This window comes from Schistocerca serialis, chromosome 4 (assembly GCF_023864345.2).
Source record: "Schistocerca serialis cubense isolate TAMUIC-IGC-003099 chromosome 4, iqSchSeri2.2, whole genome shotgun sequence".
NCBI classification, from domain to species: domain Eukaryota; kingdom Metazoa; phylum Arthropoda; class Insecta; order Orthoptera; family Acrididae; genus Schistocerca; species Schistocerca serialis.
Window position 1 is genome coordinate 582,939,717 of NC_064641.1, and position 21,897 is coordinate 582,961,613.

Genomic DNA, 21,897 nt, shown 5'->3' on the forward strand with positions numbered 1-21,897 from the left:
TCATTTCTTATAAATTGTGTTAGCTGTCTGATGTCTTTTCTCAGTTTTTCTATTTTGATCTGTAGCCTGTGTTGCCATGCTGGTTTTGTGGGTTTCTTCTGTGTGTTGGTTGGTTCTGATCTCTGCCTAGTGTGTATATTTAGTGTAGTGAGTGCTCCTATATAAACCAGTAGTTGTAACTCTTCCATAGTTGTGTTTTCATTTATTTTGTTGTGTATGATTGTGTTGATAGTTTTTATTGTTGTTTCAACTTGTGGGTTATTTGGTGGTCTACGCAAGAATGGTCTAATGTCTGTATTTGTGTCTTTGTATTCTATATATGTTAGCTGAAATTTTTCTTGTATATCTAACATCTGTGTCACTTCGTGTTCTATTTGTGCTTGTTCTGGTGGCTGTCTTAAGATTTCGTTTTCCTCTGATTGTTTAATTGGTGCATGTTGTTCTTTGTTTGTTTGCTCTGGGATGTTTGAGTCCATTACTGTATTTTCTTCTTCTTCTGAATGCACATTATTTTGTTCCAGTATTTGTTGTACTTGTTGTTTGATATTTTCTAATTCTGACTGGGGTATCCTGTTATTTTTTATTATTACACGGATCTGATCAGCTAATCGTTGTTCTGTTAAAAATTTTAATTCTGGGTATCTGGTAATAAATGTTGTGTATACTTGTGATCTGTATCCAGTTGTGTTGGTTCCTAGGTTTGTTGCTTGGTAATAACAGAACATGAGGTGTCGATTAACTTCATCTGACCATCTCATCCTCTGTCTTTGTTTTCCTTGTAGGGTGGTTGCAGGAAGCATATCCTGCAAAACACCTCTATTTGGATTTAAATCATTTTCCAGTTGGCTAGCAGTGTCGTTACCATTGTGGGCGGGCATAGGGTTCAAGCGTCGTCCCCGACCATGACGGCGCTTGTCCGAGGCTTCTTTAGTTCTGTCCTGAACCAACTAATCACACTAAAAGGGGGTTAGCCCTATTAGTGGTATGTTCTTTTCGTCGCCTTTTACGACTGGCAGAACATACCGGAGGCCGATTCTTTTATATAGATTCTTTTATTATTATTATTATTATTATTATTATTATTATTATTATTATTATTATTATTATTATTAATATTAATATTACATTAGGAATACACTTATGATTATTAAGTGCTCTTTTTGCATATTTTCTTTCCAAATGTGATCAATTTGCCTGTCATCTACAGAGTTAAATCTCAAAGGTTAAGGCATACAAATAGTTGTGTAGGTGTTGTAATCTTATGGGGATTGATTATAATTACTGGAAAAAATAGAATGAATGGTGTGTTCTGAGAGAGTAAGAGACTGCTAAAATATTGAAACAATGGCATGTGCCTTTTTAGGATATGATTTTACATTGTTTCTAATGTTTTTCGTGCTACAGTTGCTCTTGTTTTATCAAGCAGTAGGTTTCTATTTTCACAGAGATCTTATTGTTTTTTTTCAATAGACAAATAATTTTTATTGCAGTAAAATAAATAAAATAAATCACAAATCTTACTTCAATTTTCAGGACATTAATAGTATATGATCCCAACAATGGCATGTTCATTACTGGGCGGAAAATACCTCGTATTTTGCTTATAGAAGTCAGAGCTGATGGACCCAATTCTGTGGTGTTTTCTACTCCAGAAGGAGATACCTTGAAAGTTGAACTGCCACGGGACAAAAGTAATCTGAAAGAAGTAACGTGAGTAACAGGATTTTGTATTCTTAAATTTAATGTGTTGTTAAAGTATAAGAAATAAAATAACAAAATGAAGTTTTTGTTTCTAGATTCATTGACGATTTATTCCACTTTATTGTCATGTATTATCTATTCTGAAATAAGGAATAATTGAGGTATCCGTTTTCAGAGCTTGTTAAATTTTACAGTGGCTCAGAAATTTTTGCAGAAAGCTTCTCTTTAGGTTCCATGACCATTAAATTTCATCAGTTCTAGATTCAGGGAGTGTGAAGAAAGTCACTGATTCTCTAAATGAATGTTGTTGTTGTTGTTGTTATTGTTGTTGTTTACCAAGTGACTTCAGAATCTGGCACACGTACACAACATTTTTGTTTTCCCACAATTTCCTGTTTGGGCAGCTATATCTGACTGTTATTCACCCTTGTAGCATATGATATAATAGATGCAAATTTACTTGCATGAGAAAAATGCAGTTTTCCTATTACACAGGATGTGGAAACAAGAAAAACTGTGGACTGTTGATTGTGGAGATGAAGCTGCTGCATGGTTTTCAAATCAGCTTACCAAGAAGCCTTCAGGCCTGCGGCTTGGCTATGACCTAGATAACAAAGTTGGTCTCAGGACAGTGGATGTTGGTCCTCTTGAAATATATAGAAAAGTTTATCCAATGCTTACATCCAAAGACATGGTTTGTATTTCGAAACATTTTGATTTATAATTGACCCAAAATACAAATTTTATTAAAGAAATAATTCTATCTAAGTAACAAAATATGTATTTTATTCTCTGAAAAAAAAGTTTTCTGAAAGGGGTAAAATTTGTTATGGGAGTGCATGTTTATTATTTTAGCACTAACATGGAGTTTTGCCATAGACTACAGTTTTACATAAACGAATTGCTGTTCTGTATAATCACTAATGTCAAACGGACCATTAATTCAGTATTGGTAACAGGATATTGTACGTAAGTGATATTTGTCAGTCAGGTGTTCTTTTCTGCTACTGCTCCCTCAAACTTTTATATTGCTCCAGTCAGAGAAGATGCATTTATCACAGATGTTCTGAAAATGTTAATTACATAAAATATTTTACAGACACAATAGTTAGTCTTTGGTCTCACCAGTCAGTCTCCTCCATCTTCAGTCCATGTATTTTTCTCGAGCTAGTACCATTGTACTCATATCCTCTCTGATCTGTCAGTCCTTCTCATTGTTGTTTCCCCTTTGGTCTGTTACCTCTGATGTCTTCCATCACCTTCATAATTATCTGCCCTTCTTGATGATTTATGTGTCCATCTCACTTAAGTCTCCTATCTTTAATTGCTGTCACAGTGTCCATTGAGTTATACAACTACTGCAGTTCATGGATTTTTCTTGTCATTCAGTCATCTCCATCCTTCCCTGGTCAAAAAATCTGTCTCAAAATAGCATTCTTAAAAGTAAGGAGTTTTCTTTCTATGTTTTTGGCCCAAGACCAAGTATTTGCTCCATATAGTCACACCTTGATCAGATTTTCAAAAGTGGTGCACAGATTGGCCACTAGCTTTAAATATTAAAAAAATGTAATAGTGTACTCTTCACTAAAGACAGAAATGTATCCTAAGACTACAATATCAATGAATCATAGTTGGAATCACACTGTTACAATTACCTTGGTGTAAAGATTTTGGGGTTATGAACAGTGGCATCTTGTGAACAAATGTGGGAGTTGTGCTGTTCTTTTGATCACCAAATTGTAGTGGGGATGGGGGAGGGAGGGACAAGCACATAGACTTCCATGGGAAGGGCAGTGCTGAGGGGGAGCAGTTGCTCAGGTACTGACGACATGTGTTTTGTCACAATCAGCTGCCTTGGTAAAAAATGGCTCATGGAAGTACAGTCAAACATCACTCAGCAATCACATCCCATATTGAGTAGAACAAAGTGTTAAAAATTGACTCATTTGATGAGCAATGTTTCAGGTGATGAATCTGTTCAGTCATTTATTTCAGTTCTTAATAACCATTACAAAAGTCACATTCTGACCTACATCGGCCTTTTTGACTACTGTAAATGGACAATGTCACGTGCTCTCCTACCACTTGCTGTTTTATAAGATAACCCCTTATTCAAAATTGTCATAAAGAAAACAAAAGTGTTAGAGATCTGAATTTATTTTCAATAAATACTTTGTTCCCAATACTATGAGTCATGATTCATAAATACATATTTCTGAGCTTTCTTTCATTTTTTTTTTTTTTTTTTTTTTTATGTTAACTGTCTTGAGAAATGATAAAGTGAAAGGACTGCTAACTGTTATTTGTGACATTAATGCATGAAATTCTTACTGTCAAAATATTTGTACTTGAAAATTAGAGAATCTGAAAGTTTTTTGTTGTTTAGAAATTTTCTCCAAAACCCTCATTCTAAATGTTTTAAAAATTTCATGGTATGTTAGTTGGTCATTGCACTTGGGGGAATACTTTTCCGTACAAAATGTGAGAAATCTTTTAGGTAGGCCTAGCTCTACTCTCAAGGTCAAAAAATCATGGACACTTAAATTTTTAAATCAATCACTGATTTTAAGTAATGTCATGCAACACTGGTATTTCTTAATCAAAATAATTACTTTACAACATTACAAGTGAGTGGGGAAACAATTCATAGTTTTGTTTGAAACATTTTATAACAAAAATTAGATACAGAATATTTATATCCATTTTTCTTTTTGTGATATTACTCACAAATTATTATAGTCTTCTGTTGTGATTTTTACTTCTTCATGACTTCCCATGAAATAAAATTGCCTACAATGTAACAGTCAACACTGCACTGTCGAAAAGAGGTTGTTTTTTTTTTTTCCCCATCTGCTTCCCATTGAACTTCTATAGTCGAGCTGAATTTGCTCAAAGACAAGGATGATTCAACAAGAACAGAATTTGGGAAATGGGAACTGCACACTGATCTTTTGGTTATGGTCATTTGATAGCATTAGCAGGACCATGAGGAGCTATAAAGGAGATTGTTTTTGCTGCTAATGAAAGTCACTTATTATCTGTCCCACCCATCGCTGATTATTGTACACACAAGAAATGAAGTGGCTCACAACAAAATCTTCTGACTTATACTGTGGTCTCTGTATTTCACACACAGTTAAGTCTGCATTTCACGGAGAACCGTTCTTGCAATGTATGTGCCACTCCAGAATGCAACCCAGTAGTGACTTGATTAAATTCCTACCATAGGCTTCATAGCGGACCATTCTCCGCTCTTTGTTAAATGGAATTTCCTTAATTCACTTTAATTTAGAATTGAGTTTCATGTTTGTTACTTATGTTGATATGGTGTGTACAAATTCAGCAGCATCTCTTATAGCATTAACAGCTTCATGCCGGAGTTAAGTCTTGTTACAAGATGTTTACAGAGACCTCCTATCCCATGCAATTTTTTCATGACCTGTTGCTGAAAATATGCATTTTTTGTCTTAATTCCTGTATTGCAGTGTTGAAAGTGGTTTTTAAAATGAGATGCTCCACCATCACTCGCATGCATATGTTTAGGAAATGAATGGCCTCTAGATGCTATGTCATCAATTATCATGCCGACAGCATAGCATCCATGTGCACCGTCATGAATGAGATAATCACTGACAATAGCAAAACAGTGTGATGTTCCAAAGAAGTGAGCAACACATGTGAATATTGATACCTGTGATGTGTGCCAGTGGTAACTTTGAATTTCGTTCTGCAAGGCAACAGACCAGTTCCCAGAAAAGTCAAAATGAAAAACTAATGTGTCGGTATTCTGGTATGTGGTTGATTTTACTCCAGCTATCGCCTGTCTCTGAATCCTCTGGATATGAAAGTGAGCTATTCCTTTCATGATCCAATACCTAACCTTTGTTACAAACTTCTCTGGCCCTACTGTTTTCTTCACCAACTCTCCTCCCTCCCACAATGCATAAGTTGTGTTAGTGTCAGTATCCTGAAGGTGCAATGCTTCAACAGTTATCACTTCAGCACTAGGACACATTGCACACTCCTTCAACCAACATTTATCTTGCAGCTTTTAACATACATGCAAAAGCATGAGATCCATCTCTGTGTATTTCATCCCTGTGACATTGCTTATGGCGAAACAAACAAAAATTTCAAATTAGTACAGTAAATATATATGCATACTTCCTTCGCTGGCTGGCATTTTACCCATTTTAGTTCTAAGGATTGGAGTTTTGTGAGACCAGTTCTTAAATGTGAGTTCTCCTTTTTCTTTAGGTGATATGCATCTCATATTGACCTTTTCGTATATCTTTTTACCTTTTTAACTTTTTTGCCATTTTCACTAACTGAGATACATCAGATTGGTTAGAACTTTGCCTGCTGCAGTCTCTGTCATCACTTAGGTAATGTTACAGAGCAACAGTAAGTGTATCATCTTGCAACGGATGCCCATCATAAGAATCTGGCCATGCCCAAATACCTTTCTCATTGTAACTCTCCAGGCTTTCCCAGTGATTTAATAACATCTTGGGTTGTTGGGTGTTCTGCTTGGTATCAGCATCATACTTACACTCAAACCTGGGCCTTGAGGAGATTAGAATTATTATTTATTACTAATATTAGTAAACTCCCATCCTTATATTTACGTTTTTATAAGGCAAAATTAGAAATTTCATGATATCTCGTAAAAATTGCCAGTTTCACTTTATCTCTGAAAAAACTTATAATTTCGTGTTATTTTTCAAAATTTTCTTGTCCCTACCCATACCAAATAGGGCTAATAGGGGATATTGAGAATATACAAAGAAAGACAGTGGGTGACCCACATAATAGCATCAAGGGAATCCTGGAAAACCTGAACTGGCAGATGCTGCATGTATGAGGAAAGCAGTGGAAAAGAAAATCTCAAATGGTACAAGACAGATGCTACCTGTCTGTCAAATGCGATTAAATGAGGAACCCAGGAAAACATAGTAGCCTTCTTACATAATTTTCCATAAGGACCACAAAGATAAAAACTAAAGAGAAATTCTTCAAAGGGAAACTTCAGTATGTTATTAGGGCAACTCTAAAAATTTTCAAAAATCAATGGAGGAATAATTTCAAACAAATTAGAATGATTTTATTGTCTTTCAGAATATTCGTCTGTAACATAAATACATTTTTGCATTCGATGAAACCAGCCTTAATGCAATGCTGTCATTCTTCCTGACACACATCAGAAACCAGGTTTTCTTGATGTTCCACAATTTCAGCTGATGACAAAAAGGTCATTCCACACATTTTTTTCCTTTAATTTTTCAAAACAAAAAGAAATTATAAGATGTTAGGTTAGTCCTGTGTTATGGAAGGTCTATGCTGCTGACCTTAACTGAATGATTACTATTGTTCTATGCGATAATGTGTTGTCATGATGAAAATTGCTTTTCCTTTTGGGTGTTTTTCACAAACTGTCTCAAAAATTTATGGTAAATAGGTGTTTGTGTTCTGATCACCAGTAACACTATGTCTGTCTTATAATACTATAGTAGCACTATGGCCAGTTTCAGAAAAAAAGTAGCAGCCATCTTCATACCAGAACTGAAAGTTTGTTGGGCTTCTGTAGACTTAGGTTCTGTTCAAAAGACCCTGTGAACTGACTGACTTATCTTTCCAAGATTGTAAGTCAGTGCATAGGTATTTCTGAGCAGGAGTCAGTTTATGTGGAATCCATTGACAACAAAATTTTCTCACATGTAACTGCTGATGTAAAATGTTTTGGGTTTGACTCATACCAATATTCATTGTCATCCAAATAACTTAACAAGATGTATGTTGCTCTTCTTCAAACACTACTCAAACAGTGGCAATATTTTCATCTGTAGCAGCAGATCTTCAGTGTCGTTCATGAAATTTGTCACTAGGAAAGAACAGATACCTTCAGAAGTCACTGCACTAAATGTAAATTGTTACCTAAGGTGGGGCTTCTTTACCAAATGCATTTTGAAGCTGATCTTCACATTGTTTAGTCATTAATGAGTATTACCAACCATAAAAAAATTATACCCCAGATTTTGAGTTGGATCTCATGGCAAGTTATCACTTTGCATGAGATCCAGCTGAAACACATTTTATAGCATAAATTTTGAAAATATGTAAATGTACAATCCCATTTCTGTTTCTTGTTATGCCAAACTAAAAGTTACACATCAGATATTATGTTGTAACTCATGAGATGAGAGATATATTCCATGTATATAACTATATATGACGGTAGTATCTGTTCCCGAAAGAACGGTTACCGTGGATGACCATGCAGCTTTGCTAGAAATGAAATGATAATTAAATAGACACCCTAGCTGCAAGCAGGCGTTGATACACTTCATTGGGGACATGTTGAAAATGTGTGCCCCGACCGGGACTCGAACCCGGGATCTCCTGCTTACATGGCAGACGCTCTATCCATCTGAGCCACCGCGGGCACAGAGGATAGTGCGTCTGCAGGGACTTATCCCTTGCACGCTCCCCGTGAGATGCACATTCCCAACATGTCCCTGTCAGTCCTGTTCGGTATGGGTCTCTCACACTTCAGCAATATTCTAGAACCAGTCACCCAAGTGATTTGTAAGCAGTCTCCTTTGTAGACCGATTGCACTTCCTCATTATTCTACCAATCAGCCGAAGTTAACACCTGCTTTATCCTTGGCCTGAGCCTATGTGATCATCCCATTTCATATCCCTACAAAGCGCTGCACCCAGATGTTTGTACAAGTTGGTCGGTCACAACAGTGACTCATTGATATTATAGTCATAGGATACTACATTTTTTCAGGTTTGTTTTTTGTGATAGTGGTGAGTGAGTATGATGGACATGAGGGGCACTAAATAGTAGTGAATGACAAGGTGGGAATTCGGATCAGACGGGAAGCATACTCAGATAGCCAAAGCAGTTAAGGTGACCATTCGTATAAAGTGGGGAATCTTGGTTAGAGTCCCAGTCCAGCACAAATTTTGTCACCATTGAATTCATTGCAATGCCCAGTTACAGCTGAGGTCAGAATTTCAGAACACACTCATCTTTTCTTTGTTGTTGTGTTTACAATGCTAGTTCCATTCTGGTTATTAGCATTCTAGAATATTTTACACAAAACATGCTGGATCTTAAACCAAATACTGTACCATTTCTCATTATGCACGTACAATTGTTAATCTCAAAAGGCTTGAGCCACTAAACCTGGTACCCATTTAGTTCATAACTTCTCATTATGTTGTGTATCCCTGAATTCTTTAACTAACAAGTTTCCTTTTTTGACACTTCCACTTATTACCTTTTGTCAAGATTACCTTATTTTTAATAAACACAATAATCAATATAACTCAACTCACTAAGATTCTGTCTACCTCCTTCTGTGTGCATTTCCAGATTCTACTTTCATCTGATCAGAACAACAATAATTAGCATAACAAAGTAAGATAAAGCAAAGATGATGTTCTTTACAGGAAATGCTCAATATGTCCACCATCATTCCTCAACAATAGCTGTAGTTGAGGAATAATGTTGTGAACAGCACTGTAAAGCGTGTCAGCAAAGCCAATAATTGCATGGACTAAGGTCTGGGGACCTGGGAGGCCAAGCATGACGAAAGTGGCAGCTGAACACACGATCATCACCAAGTGATGGGCGCAAGAGATCTTTCGCACATCTAGCAATGTGTGTTTTTATTCATTTATAAAACCCCATGTCATTCCAAGCATGTGTGTCAATTTTTACCTCTCTATCTACATTATTCCGTGGCTTATTAAATTTTCAAATTTATACTGACTTTTTGATCACCCGGTACATTTACACAGGTGTGTTACTATTCACACAGTTTTAGCATTAATCAATCTTTTGTTGAGGCAGATAAATAATGACAATTTTTCTGCATATTTCATCCACTTTAAACAATGAATGCTGTTGTATACTTTCTGCAGATGAGCAACAGTGTTACCCTTGGGACACAGATCATGTCGCAAAACAGTGTCCATTTTTGTACTTCTAATTTTTAGTAATTTCAGCTTTAACAGTGAGTGCACATGTAATAAGAACAAGTCAACAGATAAAATAATGAGTATCACATGTGTACTCAAAGAAAAATGTGTGATTAGAATTGCTAATTAATACTAATAATTGCATAGAGAGTTTCTTATGCATTCAATTTATTAGGTAATTCTTGGTGTTTTAATATTTCTTTTTCACTATGTATATCTTAAGCATATTTGGGAAACTTGTAAGACATTCTGTAAGTTTTTGGCGAGACTTCTAATTGACATAACTGAGGTCTTTTTCAAGCATTGTTAATTGGTGGTGAATTCTTCTTAACTGATGTCTTCTGTGAATTGCTGTTGTGGACAGTTGCATTTTTCCATTCTGAACTTTATTATGTGAACAGTATTATTGTTTCAAGTAGGTGTGTGTAGAGAGTGAAGTCATGACTAAAAGAATTACTCATGGACAATTGATACACATCTAATAAACAAGAAAAATGTTCAGAATTATGCATGTTTTCACATTTATTCAGTATTTTCGCCATAATTTCTCTGCTTTGGTTACACTGTATGTCCATATACTTTTCCTGTGTTTGATTGTGATGATCACTTTCTATGTAAGAATGACAGATTCATAATTGTGTTAGTCAGTAAAAGTACTGTGATTAAAGAATCTTGACAGAATTACAAACACAAAATTAAGTCCCTCATTCTTTCACAAAAATTGTATCATGAAGTAGTCTCACAACAGTCGTGATATGTGTGAACAGTGATCAGCAACCTAATAGTAGGTATACTAGTGTACATATAACAATATTTGCTGTGCAGAGTTAATTAAATGAACTGGTTTGCAAGTTTGTTACACATAGAACTGAATGAAAATATATGAACAACTGTCTGAATATTATTCTATTTAAATGTTGATCATCTTCCACAATAACATCAGAAGTCATTAACTTACTTCTAAAAATCCTTCCAGTGTGTCAGCTGATTAATATTTCTTTTCAGGGCATGTATACTGACTTTTCAAGCTACATGCTGATGACAGAATCATCATTAGAGGATCTGAGAGAAAAAGTCCCGGCAGAAGTGGCTCCCTCTTTGACAATTCGCCAGTTCCGACCAACCTTCGTTGTCAGTGGCACAGCACCATATGAAGAAGACAACTTGGGATGGATACGAATAGGTGAAAATGTTATTCTGAAAGATGTGAAACCATGTACCAGGTAAGACTTCTGTAGTTACTGTAAGAAATAGTTTTTATCATTCATTTGTTCGTAGTGTGAGTGCTCCCCCCCCCCCCACCCCCCCCCCCACCCCCCACCCCCCACCCCCCACCTCTCTCTCTCTCTCTCTCTCTCTCTCTCTCTCTCTCTCTCTCTCTCTCTCTCTCTCTCTCTCTCTCTCTCTCTCTCTCTCTCTCTCTCTTGTGTATATATCCCCCCCCTCTCCTTGGGGTGAGTAGTTGTATCAGCGGGCTAAGTAAGGGGAGAGAGGAGCAGAGTATGTGAGGAAAATTAGGGAAGGTTACCTGATGGCTGGGAGAGAGGGGCAGCAGGTGCTCAGCGTAGGAATGTGGGCCCAGTAAATTCATTCAGGCCACAGGCAAGGGAAATTGTGTGTATCACATGATGTGGAGAAATGGATAAGGAAGGGGAGCTAGAACAGAGGAAGAGGGTGACTGTGAAGAAGAAGAAGAAGAAGAAGAAGAAGAAGAAGAAGAAGAAGGTGTTCATGTGGAATGAGTGAAAAAAGTCGTGGGGCAGTGAATCCAGCAGTGAAAGAATTTTCCACTTCTATTAGATTTTATAAATTAAATATTGCAAGATCAAAAGTTAAAAGAATGTCTGTAGCATTTGCAAGTACAGACAGTAAAAGGTCAAATAAAATGCCTCTGTTGCCCCCTATGAATGTAGGACATCAGAGTTTGAAGGTGGATTATAACACCCATATGAATAAGATAAGCCCACATTTCAGACAAAGATTTGATACTTGTGAAAGTAGTAAAAAAAAAAAATTGACCTTGAAACGAACTAATATGGATTTGCCACCCAGGTGAATAGTTACACTTTAGAGGGAACAGTTTGTCATCTTGTTTACATACACTTTTATCTATTCCCTGTACTGAGGTGTAAAATATGTAATTAGTATTTCTTTTATTGTGATTTGTCTAATGTGTGCTAGTGATACTCTTGCAGTGCCCAGTTTAGATCACAAAAGTAATTTGTTAACAATTTGGTGAATTCAGAATAACAGTGAAAAAATGCTGTGTGTTTAATAAGAGTTACTGATCAAATGAATTCTCCAGAACTATGAAAGAAAATAATTGTAATTAACACAGCTTGTATAATTACGGCAGGAACTGTTGAAAGGTGAGGCTGAAAATAATCACTTGACTGAACCGCAATCCGCCAAAGTAGAAATTAATAGTAGTAAATGGGTATAAATATACTCAGATCCCAAGCTGGCTCAGTTGTAACATAATCAGTCCAAAGAATAAGCAGTGTAGTCCAGAATCATTGTCAGTAGCCATGGAGAGGAATGCATAGAACAGAACTGAAAGTGGATCTGTGGCCATTTGGCCTTAAAATGGCTGACTGATGGCCTGCTTGTGGGCTGGAGATGCTATGGTTATCATGGCTTGCAGTGAGCGTGCCAGATGTAGGTGTAATGAGGCATTTGAGAGTACTGATGTATCTAGTGGGATTACAAGAGACACAAAAAAGGAAATAATCATTTAGTGTGTTTGTTTAGATTTGTGCACTGCAGTCACGTGTGGCACACTGTTTTGAGCCACAACAGACACCTGCATTCCAGTGACTCTCCAACACCAATTAACCTTTCATACAAACATAATCTTACACAATATAGACGTATTGCACACTTACAGCTGCAAAATAAACCTTATCTATATTCACTGGGAAACTCCACTTATCAACACATCTGAATGAATGTGACCAATGATCTTCGTAAGCACTGTGGCGAGGACAAAAACAGAAAATTCTCTTCTACAGATTGTGCAAACTAAAACTGGCCCTGAAAATATTTACAATAAGACTGATGCAGGATTGATTCTTAATTAAAATCACAGATGATCTGGAAATGGCCACAGCTTATATCAATACAGAGCTATTTCGCCACCAAGTTTTTCTTTACAGACTTTGCTTGGGGCTTTGCAAAAACTCTTCCAAATCTTACAGAAACACACACACACACACACACACACACACAAATTTTCCATAAATTGTGGTTCGCATAATACTCAACAATGAACACACCATTTTATTGTGAGCACCATTTTGTGTTGCATTCAGCTGGTCACTAAAACGTGTGACCATTTTCCCAAACTGTCCCATAACTGATGTAAGACCTGAAATAAAATACAAATCAATTAGGGATAAATTAGTGCCCATAGACAAATGAAATATGAAACAGTACTAGTGATTGCCAGTACTCAACGAAGTAGATTACAATTTCCTGTGTCGAACTGCTTGTACAACTAAATAAGAAGCCTCTACAGAAGCATTTTGCACTCAGCTGTAAGTGAGGGGATGTGCCAAGGGTCATAAACCAGCCGGAAGACTGCAAAGTAAAATTCATGGAAGACACATAAGCAATAAACAGTGGCAGTTGGTGAGACTGGCCTGTGCTTTGAGGCAAGCCATGTTGTACACTGGATGCACTAAACTCGCAATATAATTATATCTCCAGATTTTGCCAGGAAAGTGGAGTCTGTTTTAAGAATCTGTATACATGCCATTTTTTGCACCATCCCTGAAAAGCACTGTTTCGGACAGAATGGCAGTCAGTCAGAATTTCTCGAAATACACGGATCACTAAGATAACACCTGGGAGTGGAGTGGGAAGAGGAAAGTTCAGTACACCCTTAGAGAATGTGTGACACAGCCACTACATTTGGGCCGCTGCAAAAACAGAATGTTTAATGAAATGAAAAAACAGCTACCACTAGTTAACCTAAAAAAAATTAGGAGTGGTAGTAAGAAACACGGCAGTCCTTACAGAGGTCCACCTGCGTTAATTGGCCTGTGAATGTAGACAAAGACAGGGAGAGAAAACGACAAAGTTTTTAGCACCAAATGTAACGAGTTTTGTAACTGATTAACCATAATTCTCACTGGTCAGCTCTTCGAATATTTATTGTTCAGCCAATCAAAATTAGCAGATGTCAGAAAACATAGAGAACCAAATCTTCCTTGTTGGAAGCAGTTACTGGCTAGACAAGTGCCTTCTCAGGCAGACTGCACTTCGGCAGCAAGTGGCTTATATCCAGCCAAGTTGAACTTAGTCACAGGATCTGTATCAAAAACTTCTGACTGATTCCACAGCCACTTCACCAACCAGTATAGCGAGATCCGGCTGCAAATTGTAGGGACAGTCGAGCACTTTTAATGATGTTCAGTGATTGCCGTCTTCAGTTTGAAGATGTGCTTACAGCTAGAATTTAAACATGCTTTCGACTTCAGTTATATAAGCAAATGTGTGCCTTTCTATGTGCTTTCTATATTTATACTCTAACTTTCGGTAATCACAGTACAACTCCTGCAAATAATAATGTTTATCCAGATACACATCCATTTTACTCACACCCCAGATCCCATGCCTAAGTGCCAAGGCTCTGGATTATTATTGTCAATGATTGTTTAACCATTTATTTTACATTTCTACATAATAAATTAACTAAGATTTTTGTTACTTTTGTAGATGATCAAACTTCTTTATCATTGTTTTGGTGAGGAGCATTTTAATTATGTCAGACTGACAGGGCCACTTGAATGTCTCCGATTAAAGATTCACATTTTAAACTGCCACCACCCAAAAACCACAACTGACCACTTAATGTCTACTCCTCTCACTCAGTCAAACATAATAAAACAGAAAAGAGCTCAGGACAGAGTAGGCAGGAGAAGAGCATGTGCAAGCGTGTGACAGCTTCCAGTTGGTGCATTGTAATTGTGATTACCACCATTTTTACTGGTGGACAGTCGTCCTGTTCATCAACAAGGGTCATTTCCATATCACACTCAAAATATTTTCCAGGTCAGTTTTATTTTGCACATAGGCTGTAGTTAAGATTATGACCAGGTATAATTAATTAGTTTTAAGAGATAAGGACACAATTAGTGTTGACTGAATCACACAATTCCATATGTGAAAAAAATGTGTTTGTTATTATACTTATTACTAAATGCAGCATTTTACTGTGGTCTTATTGGAACAACTGTTTTAGGGCATAAGCTTTCAAAAATTTGCCTGTAATGTTACCAATACTATGTTGAATACTCTGTCTTGAATAAATTTGAAGTTTTGACCATGGTTGCTGCATTCTTAAGACAGCTTGGAGGGAGGCCCCTGCAACCAAGGCTAAAAGTGTTCTGTTCAGTGACAGTTATTTTATGAGATGTGAGACTGTATCCAGAAAACTTTATGTTGAAGGTGAATGTTGATTTTACACGTGAGATAGCAAATGAGGAATTTTAAATGCTTCTGTGCTTAATAATGTTGATGAGCATTAGGTGATGAATATAGTGGACTGTGACATAAGGGTGTAGACAGTGACATATGGAGGTTTGGATTGGTCCAGGGGAGCATGTACAGATAGCCAAAGTGGTTAAGGTGATCACTCGTGATAAGCAGGAAATCTGGGTTTGAGTTGCACTCCACTGCAGATTTTCACACGTCACTGATGGGTATAGTACTGCTGTACCTAATAAAATTGATTTCAAAGAATTCACAATCAGCAAACAAATTTTGAATTTTTTGTGCAGCTGTGGGCTGTCAACAATGTCTTTTCTTTCAGATAAGCATGTAAGTTCATCTGTAAAATGTAGGTTTTAAACTTCTGGTGCCTACATCTGATAATCGTAAGTGATTCATTGTAGAAATTATTGTCTTGCTTGGGATTTGAATATTGGTCCACACCCTTTAATGGTAAACTATTGCTTCCCAGCATTGTATTTTTTTTAGCAGGGTGTTATAATGTTCAGTTGTTTTCTTGGTCAGAAATGTCAATAAGTTAAAAAATTGTTAAGTTGAAATATAATTGTATTGTTACATTGTGACATATGCTTAACAGTTGCTTTGAACATTGCAGGTGTGTTATGACAACTGTCCACCCAGACACAGTTAAGAAGTTTGATGATTTAGAGCCTTTGAGGACCTTGAGAAAGTAAGAAAAACAATATCTTAATATTTTATTTTATTTATTTATTTATTTATTTATTTATTTATTTATTTATTTATTTATTTATTTATTTATTTATTAGAAGGAACTGACTATATTTAATTTGTGACATACAAAATTCAGAATGACAGCTGGTCTTAGATTATGGCTTTGGATTTTGTAATGCAGTGTACAACATTTGAATATCTGGGCTAAGAAATTGCTTGACTAATACATGCTTCTAATGACACTTATTAAGGTTCCAATAGATTTCTTCTTAAAATACTTGGAAAGTAAATTTCTGATTTTTCTTCAAAACTGCTTGTGAAACAGATTTGCTCAGTGCAAGTTATATATGGAGAATCCAAGGCTCCTGAAGCCCGACAGCATACTAAAAATTATGATGTTGGCCGAGAGTTATAAAAGAAAGTGAAATAATCTCCGTTGACATTGTGCCATCTATTTGTTTAGTGTTAACACAGCAGTAGTCTTACAGTAACTTTAACAGAATTGTTTCCTGAGAGAGATGGTGCTGTAGTTATTACCCATTTTTTTGTTCAAAATCTCTGATGCCTTATCCTCATCTAGATTTCTTACAATTTTGCTGCAGGGTGATGTCCAATGTGGTTCCTACAGTAGAGGCATGGCTGATTCTTCTTGCCATTCACATCCATCCAAGCTAGTGAAAAATACTGAATGATGTTGAGGGTCATCACTGATGGAGCTCTAGAGCTCTTTTCCTTCTTAAATAGTGTAAAATATTAGGTCCTAACCATCCATGTGTGCTAACCTAGCTTGCCTTCGTAGTCATGCTAGTGAGTGGAGTAGCACTGCAGTAGGTACCACACTGGACTCTCATTCGGAAGGATGGCACAGTTCAAATACGTCTGGCCATCCTGATTTAGGTTTTCTGCAGTTTCCCTAAATTGCTTAAGGCAAATGCCTGGATGGTCCCTTTGAAAGGGCATGACCACTTTCCTTCTCCATTGTTCCCTAATCTAAACTTGTGCTCTGCTTTAATGAACTCATTATCGACAAGACATTAAATAGTCGTCTCCTCCTCCTCCTCCTCCTCCTCCTCCTCCTCCTCCTCCTCCTCCTTTTTAGTTGCCTCAGCCAGTTTCCAGCTGCACGGGAAAGGGAGTTTTCCCTAATCTTAAATGGTGGTGGTCTGACCCAACTAGGTAGATTTGAAGGACAAGTATTTTCAAAGCTCTATCAGTGACACCATCATACATCGCAGAAAAAGTTCGAAATACCCAGCAAGGAGGCAGCACCTTACAGAAGAGCTGAGGCATTAGCAGGAGAGCCAATGAGAAACCCTACATTCTGCTCCACATTCTGTTTGGCTGAAAAGCCTATATGTTAAATAATTTTGTGAAGCAGTTTGGAACTTGTAAAATGGGGGAGTTGGCCAGCAGAAATCAGAAAGAAGTAACAGCATTTTCATTGCGTATGGTACAGGGTGATCTTTCATGATCGCCCAAGTTACTTACTGCTAAACAGAAGCCTGACAGAATCCAAACTGTGTTCCCAGATGTGAGCGTGGAATTCTGCTTAGGATCTTTCTGTTTTTCCTCAGTGTGTTGCGGTTCAGCAAGTGTGGACTTGTTGGGTAAAGAGAGAGACCTCAGATCAGAGTGTTGAGCCATTAGCTACTTGTAGGTGGTGTGTGACACATTTGGCTAGGGTCCATTTATGTCAATAAATGTAATTTGTTTCCATGCTGATTTGGGATTAATGTATTGCATGACTCTTTCCTTATTCACTTTGAACTATGTCCCAGTTGTGTTGTGTGATTATGAGCAATAATTGCTAATAGCCACTTGAAGGTGGTGTATGGAACCGTTAGTGGTGAACGTTTTCCAGTACAGTGATCAGACTTTGGAATTTTCCTTGGAACTAGTTAAATAGCTACTGGGCTTTTTGTTATTGATTTTTAGTAGTGAAGTTCAACACTGTCTCCCTAGGTTAAGTGAGGCTGGCAACCCTTATTTACATTACTTGATCCAGGAGTTCTTCCATAGTAGAGGTAGCATCCTTTCAGGTTTGACACAAATCATTGCAATCAGTGTACAAAAGAGATTGCTTAAAAATCACTCATCCGACTGATTCTAGAATATTGCTCAAGGGTGAAGCACTCGTACTAGACAGTATTGAATGTATACAGAGAAGGGCAACACAAATGGTCACATGTTTGTTTACTCTGTGGGAGAGTGCACAGAGATACTGAAGGAACTGAACTGGCAGGCTCTTGAAGACAGGTGTAATCTATTCTGAGAAAGTCTATAAAAAAGTTTCAAGCACCGGCTTTAAATGATTACTGTTGGGATATATCACAGCGTCCTATGAATAAGATTTGAGGCATTCAAACACTCATTCTTCCTGTGCTCCATATGTGAATTACACTGGAAGAAACCCTAATAACTGATACAATGGGCCATATTGGTACCTGCTGCCATCCACTTCACAGCGTTTTGCAGTGTGTAGATGTAGATGTAGGTGTAAGTGCAAATGTCTTAAGACAATGCTAAATTAGTCTTTTTCTTGATTCATCAGGGACTGTGTCAACAATAATTGAAAAGAATGGCTGTTTAATTTCACTGATTTCTGTTCTAAAACACAATCATTTAACAGTTGTATCATCTGGTTTTAAATTTGTGGGCTTAAACATTTTGTTTCAGTTTTTTCATTAGGAAGATATGCCATCAGAAGAGGATCATGTCTGTAGAGTAGAAGTATTATGTTTAAGAAATTGCCACTTTGTTTCTTTATTTGATACTCATGATAGCTGTGAAAACCAGTTTGATGTCGAGCTAATATTCTTGTCACATCCATTTGATCATACCCTTCAACAGAAACTGTTTTAATGGTTTTGCCACGTTTTCACATTCTGTAAGTAATGCACACCATTAAATGTGTAGAGCAAGTTTCACATACTTTTTATTTTCTTGCTTAGACCTAGCCAATCATTAATTTGTACATCCTACCATGTATTTCCTCCATCTCCAAATAACCAGCACACAACACAGTATACTGAATTTAGAGCAGGGAATAGCATAATCAAATAATTCCATTTTCTGGCCCATTTTAATATAATTTGATGATAATCACAGCAAAGCAATCTTTTGGTCTTAGTTTCACTGGGGAAATGACCTCGATGGCTTGCATGGCCTGCTGTATATAATTTGTAGTTTAGTCTCTTCATCCAGTTTCTATAGAATAATGTTCTATCAGTGTTAAAAGGTATGTTTTGCTGATCACACTAAAGCTGAGAAGAACACTCTGTTTATGGAGAATTGGCATCTATTTCTGACAGTCAGTTTTCAAATGGTACAGCACCAGAATTTTCACTGATATTCATTATAACAGCTGGTATTCTGTCCCCTATAAACTTGCAAACTGACAGAATCTTCCCCCCCCCCCCCCCCCCCCCAACTGTAATGACTTCCACTTTAAACTTTTAAATCATCAGACTTTCCTCCAATTTCACATTTGTTACTACTTTTAGTATGTGTCTTTTTTGGGCCTTTATCTGTCTTCATTGTTTTTCTAACTTCTTTGTCTAGGCAGTCATTGGAATTATTTCTCTTTTTGATGGATTGACCAAAGAAGAATAAATAAATAAGTAAATTAGAATGTACACTACACTACTGTGTGTCACCCTACAGGAACAGTTACATGGTTTTGGTTCAGGATTCCTCCAGTAATGGCCACATACTCGTAGATGTGGAAGACACATATTACTGAATGTTACTTGGTATTAAGTGTGTAAAGGATGTTCGAATGAAAGATTTTGTTTGGGAGTATCATTCTGCTGTCTAACACTAAAGTATGCCATAACCTTAATTTTGTTGCGTGTATTGCGGCATTAAAGGCAGTGACTGCATTGGAATTACTGGGACTCGAATATATTATTAGTAAGGAGGAACACGCCTTTGATATTATTGTATGTTTTGGATCCAGATTGAGAGCTGAGTGGTAGTTGGAAAAATGTTATTTGGACACTAAAATGTACAGTGGCTCTATTAAATATTGTGCATCCATTTTTATTGACATTGTTCCATATCAACTGCAGTATTTGCACTCTGTGCGTAGGCAACTGAGAAAATAAATATTCTACTGAGAGTGCTCCCCTCCCACACCTACTACAACAGTGAAACTTGAAACTGTCTCTTAGCCATTTTTCCCCCTTGTGTGTCAACAATTTTCCCAATTCAGAGCATGAAGTACTAATGGCCTCAGTCAGTTAGGTTGCACTAGACTGTATGAAAGTGATAGTCATAAATTAAACCTTTCATTGTTGGTATGTTATTTTATGCATTAGTGTATTTCTGTTTTCACTTTCGTGACATAATCATGTACAGTAAAATGTTGTAAGAAACTCACACGATATTCCATTAATTATGTATCATTCTTATTGCCTTGTTGTTACCAAATTTGAAAATATATTGGTTTCTTTTCCAGGTATCGTAAGGTGACCAAAAAGTCAGAACTGGCTATTGAAGGGGAAGCACCAGTACTTGGTCGGTACTTGGGATTGCACCAAGGTGGTTCTGTTAAAATTGGTGATGAGATCTTTGTTCCTGCTTAAAGACAGAGAAATTTCTGCTTGTTGTAGAGTAGAATTAAATAGCAATACATAGAAATGAAACTGATGGGATGTTTGTAAGTTGCCATAAAAATATTTGTGTACAAGGAAATTGCACCTATGAAGACTGGCACTGGTACAATTTTATGGATATTGTCATATTTTTATAAGTTTGTGTTGGATAGAAGTGAATATTCTTTAAACTGAAGAGTGCTTAATTGAAGTCCATTGTATTAAAAGCAGTCCAGAAATTATCTGGCAGCTTGTACACATTTTTATAAAAGAGACTTTTTGAAAGTCTACAAAGATTGTAACCTTGCATTTACAAAATAAATAGACTAAAAATCATATAAATGCAGTATCATTGTAAAAATAAGAGAATCCTCTGTTATCAGGATGACATTTGCTATGAAGGAAAATCCCATAAAAAAAAAAGGGAAATGTTACAAAAGATGCTGTTGTTACCAAAAGTTGATGTTAAGAATTGGCAGGTCACGAGATGTGATGACAGCCTATCCTGGGTGAATGTTAGACAGTCGTGCATTAACATCTCTTCCGAATAACAACACAGCCCCTTAATAGCACTGCATAATGCAAAACTGTGATAGGATATGTTGTGCTGTAGACCTCTTCAAAACTAGGAGCACGTTAATAGTTGGCTGAATCGGATGAAGTTTGAACAGTTTTGTTGTGCTACTGTCAGCCAGTTGTGCAGTGCTGTGGATTTAAATTTACAGTAATCAAAAATTATTCCTTCCCCTATCAATAGTTACAAATTCTTTGACAGTCTGTGAAATTAAGTGGTTTCATTTTCAGCGATATACAGACACCTCTTTCATTTATAATCCATAGGGATTTCAATACAGCTGAATCAGAAATGACAAACTGCCTATTGGCTTCTGTCGTGGGTTCTATGGCTGACATTCATCTGATGATTTTACTGACGTTTCCCCAGCACGAGTGGCTGGCATTGTCAAAGCTTCACCCTCCATTGCTGGTGGTGAACTGGAGCAGAGCTCACGGCAGCAGACTATTGAAAGGTGGCTACACTGAGCCACAGCGCCAGAGATTGCGCCAAAGAGTTTTATTCAGCCGCCTCCACTGGCAGTGCTTGTCGAGATGTGGCAGTAGTCAGTGCTTGTTGAGAAGTAGTAGGAGTCAAGTCGTCGTTGAGATGTCGTCGTAGTGAGTGCTTGTGCAGATCTTGCTGAGAAGATATTGATAGCTGTGCTATTTGTGGCCATGTTGTATGCAGTTGTTTGATGGGCTAGACAGCAGATGTTGTTCAAATGGAGATATTGTAATGATCAGAGTGTTTTTCGTCAATATATATGAAGGTAAAAAAAAATTCCCTTTTTTTTATTATTTCAATGTCTTAAATAATGGATCATTACAGGTTCAGTCAACAAAGCATCTGGCTTGTGTTCTTGTATTA

At 36.9% G+C, this 21,897-nt stretch overlaps 1 protein-coding gene and 1 non-coding gene across 2 annotated transcripts in view; one reads left to right on the forward strand and one right to left on the reverse strand.

Moving 5' to 3' along the window:
- LOC126475330 (mitochondrial amidoxime reducing component 2) overlaps positions 1-20,816 on the forward strand; it is a 105,837-nt gene extending 85,021 nt beyond the window's left edge. Inside the window, exons 3-7 of the mRNA XM_050103117.1 lie at positions 1,534-1,710; positions 2,197-2,395; positions 10,699-10,916; positions 15,803-15,877; positions 20,339-20,816. Coding sequence (XP_049959074.1) covers positions 1,534-1,710; positions 2,197-2,395; positions 10,699-10,916; positions 15,803-15,877; positions 20,339-20,465 — 796 coding nt within the window. The 3' untranslated portion in view covers positions 20,466-20,816. The remainder of the gene's footprint in view (positions 1-1,533; positions 1,711-2,196; positions 2,396-10,698; positions 10,917-15,802; positions 15,878-20,338) is intronic.
- On the reverse strand, positions 8,070-8,144 carry Trnat-ugu (transfer RNA threonine (anticodon UGU)). Its single transcript has one exon. It is a non-coding gene; the product is annotated as a tRNA-Thr (tRNA).
- Positions 20,817-21,897: the final 1,081 nt, after the last annotated feature.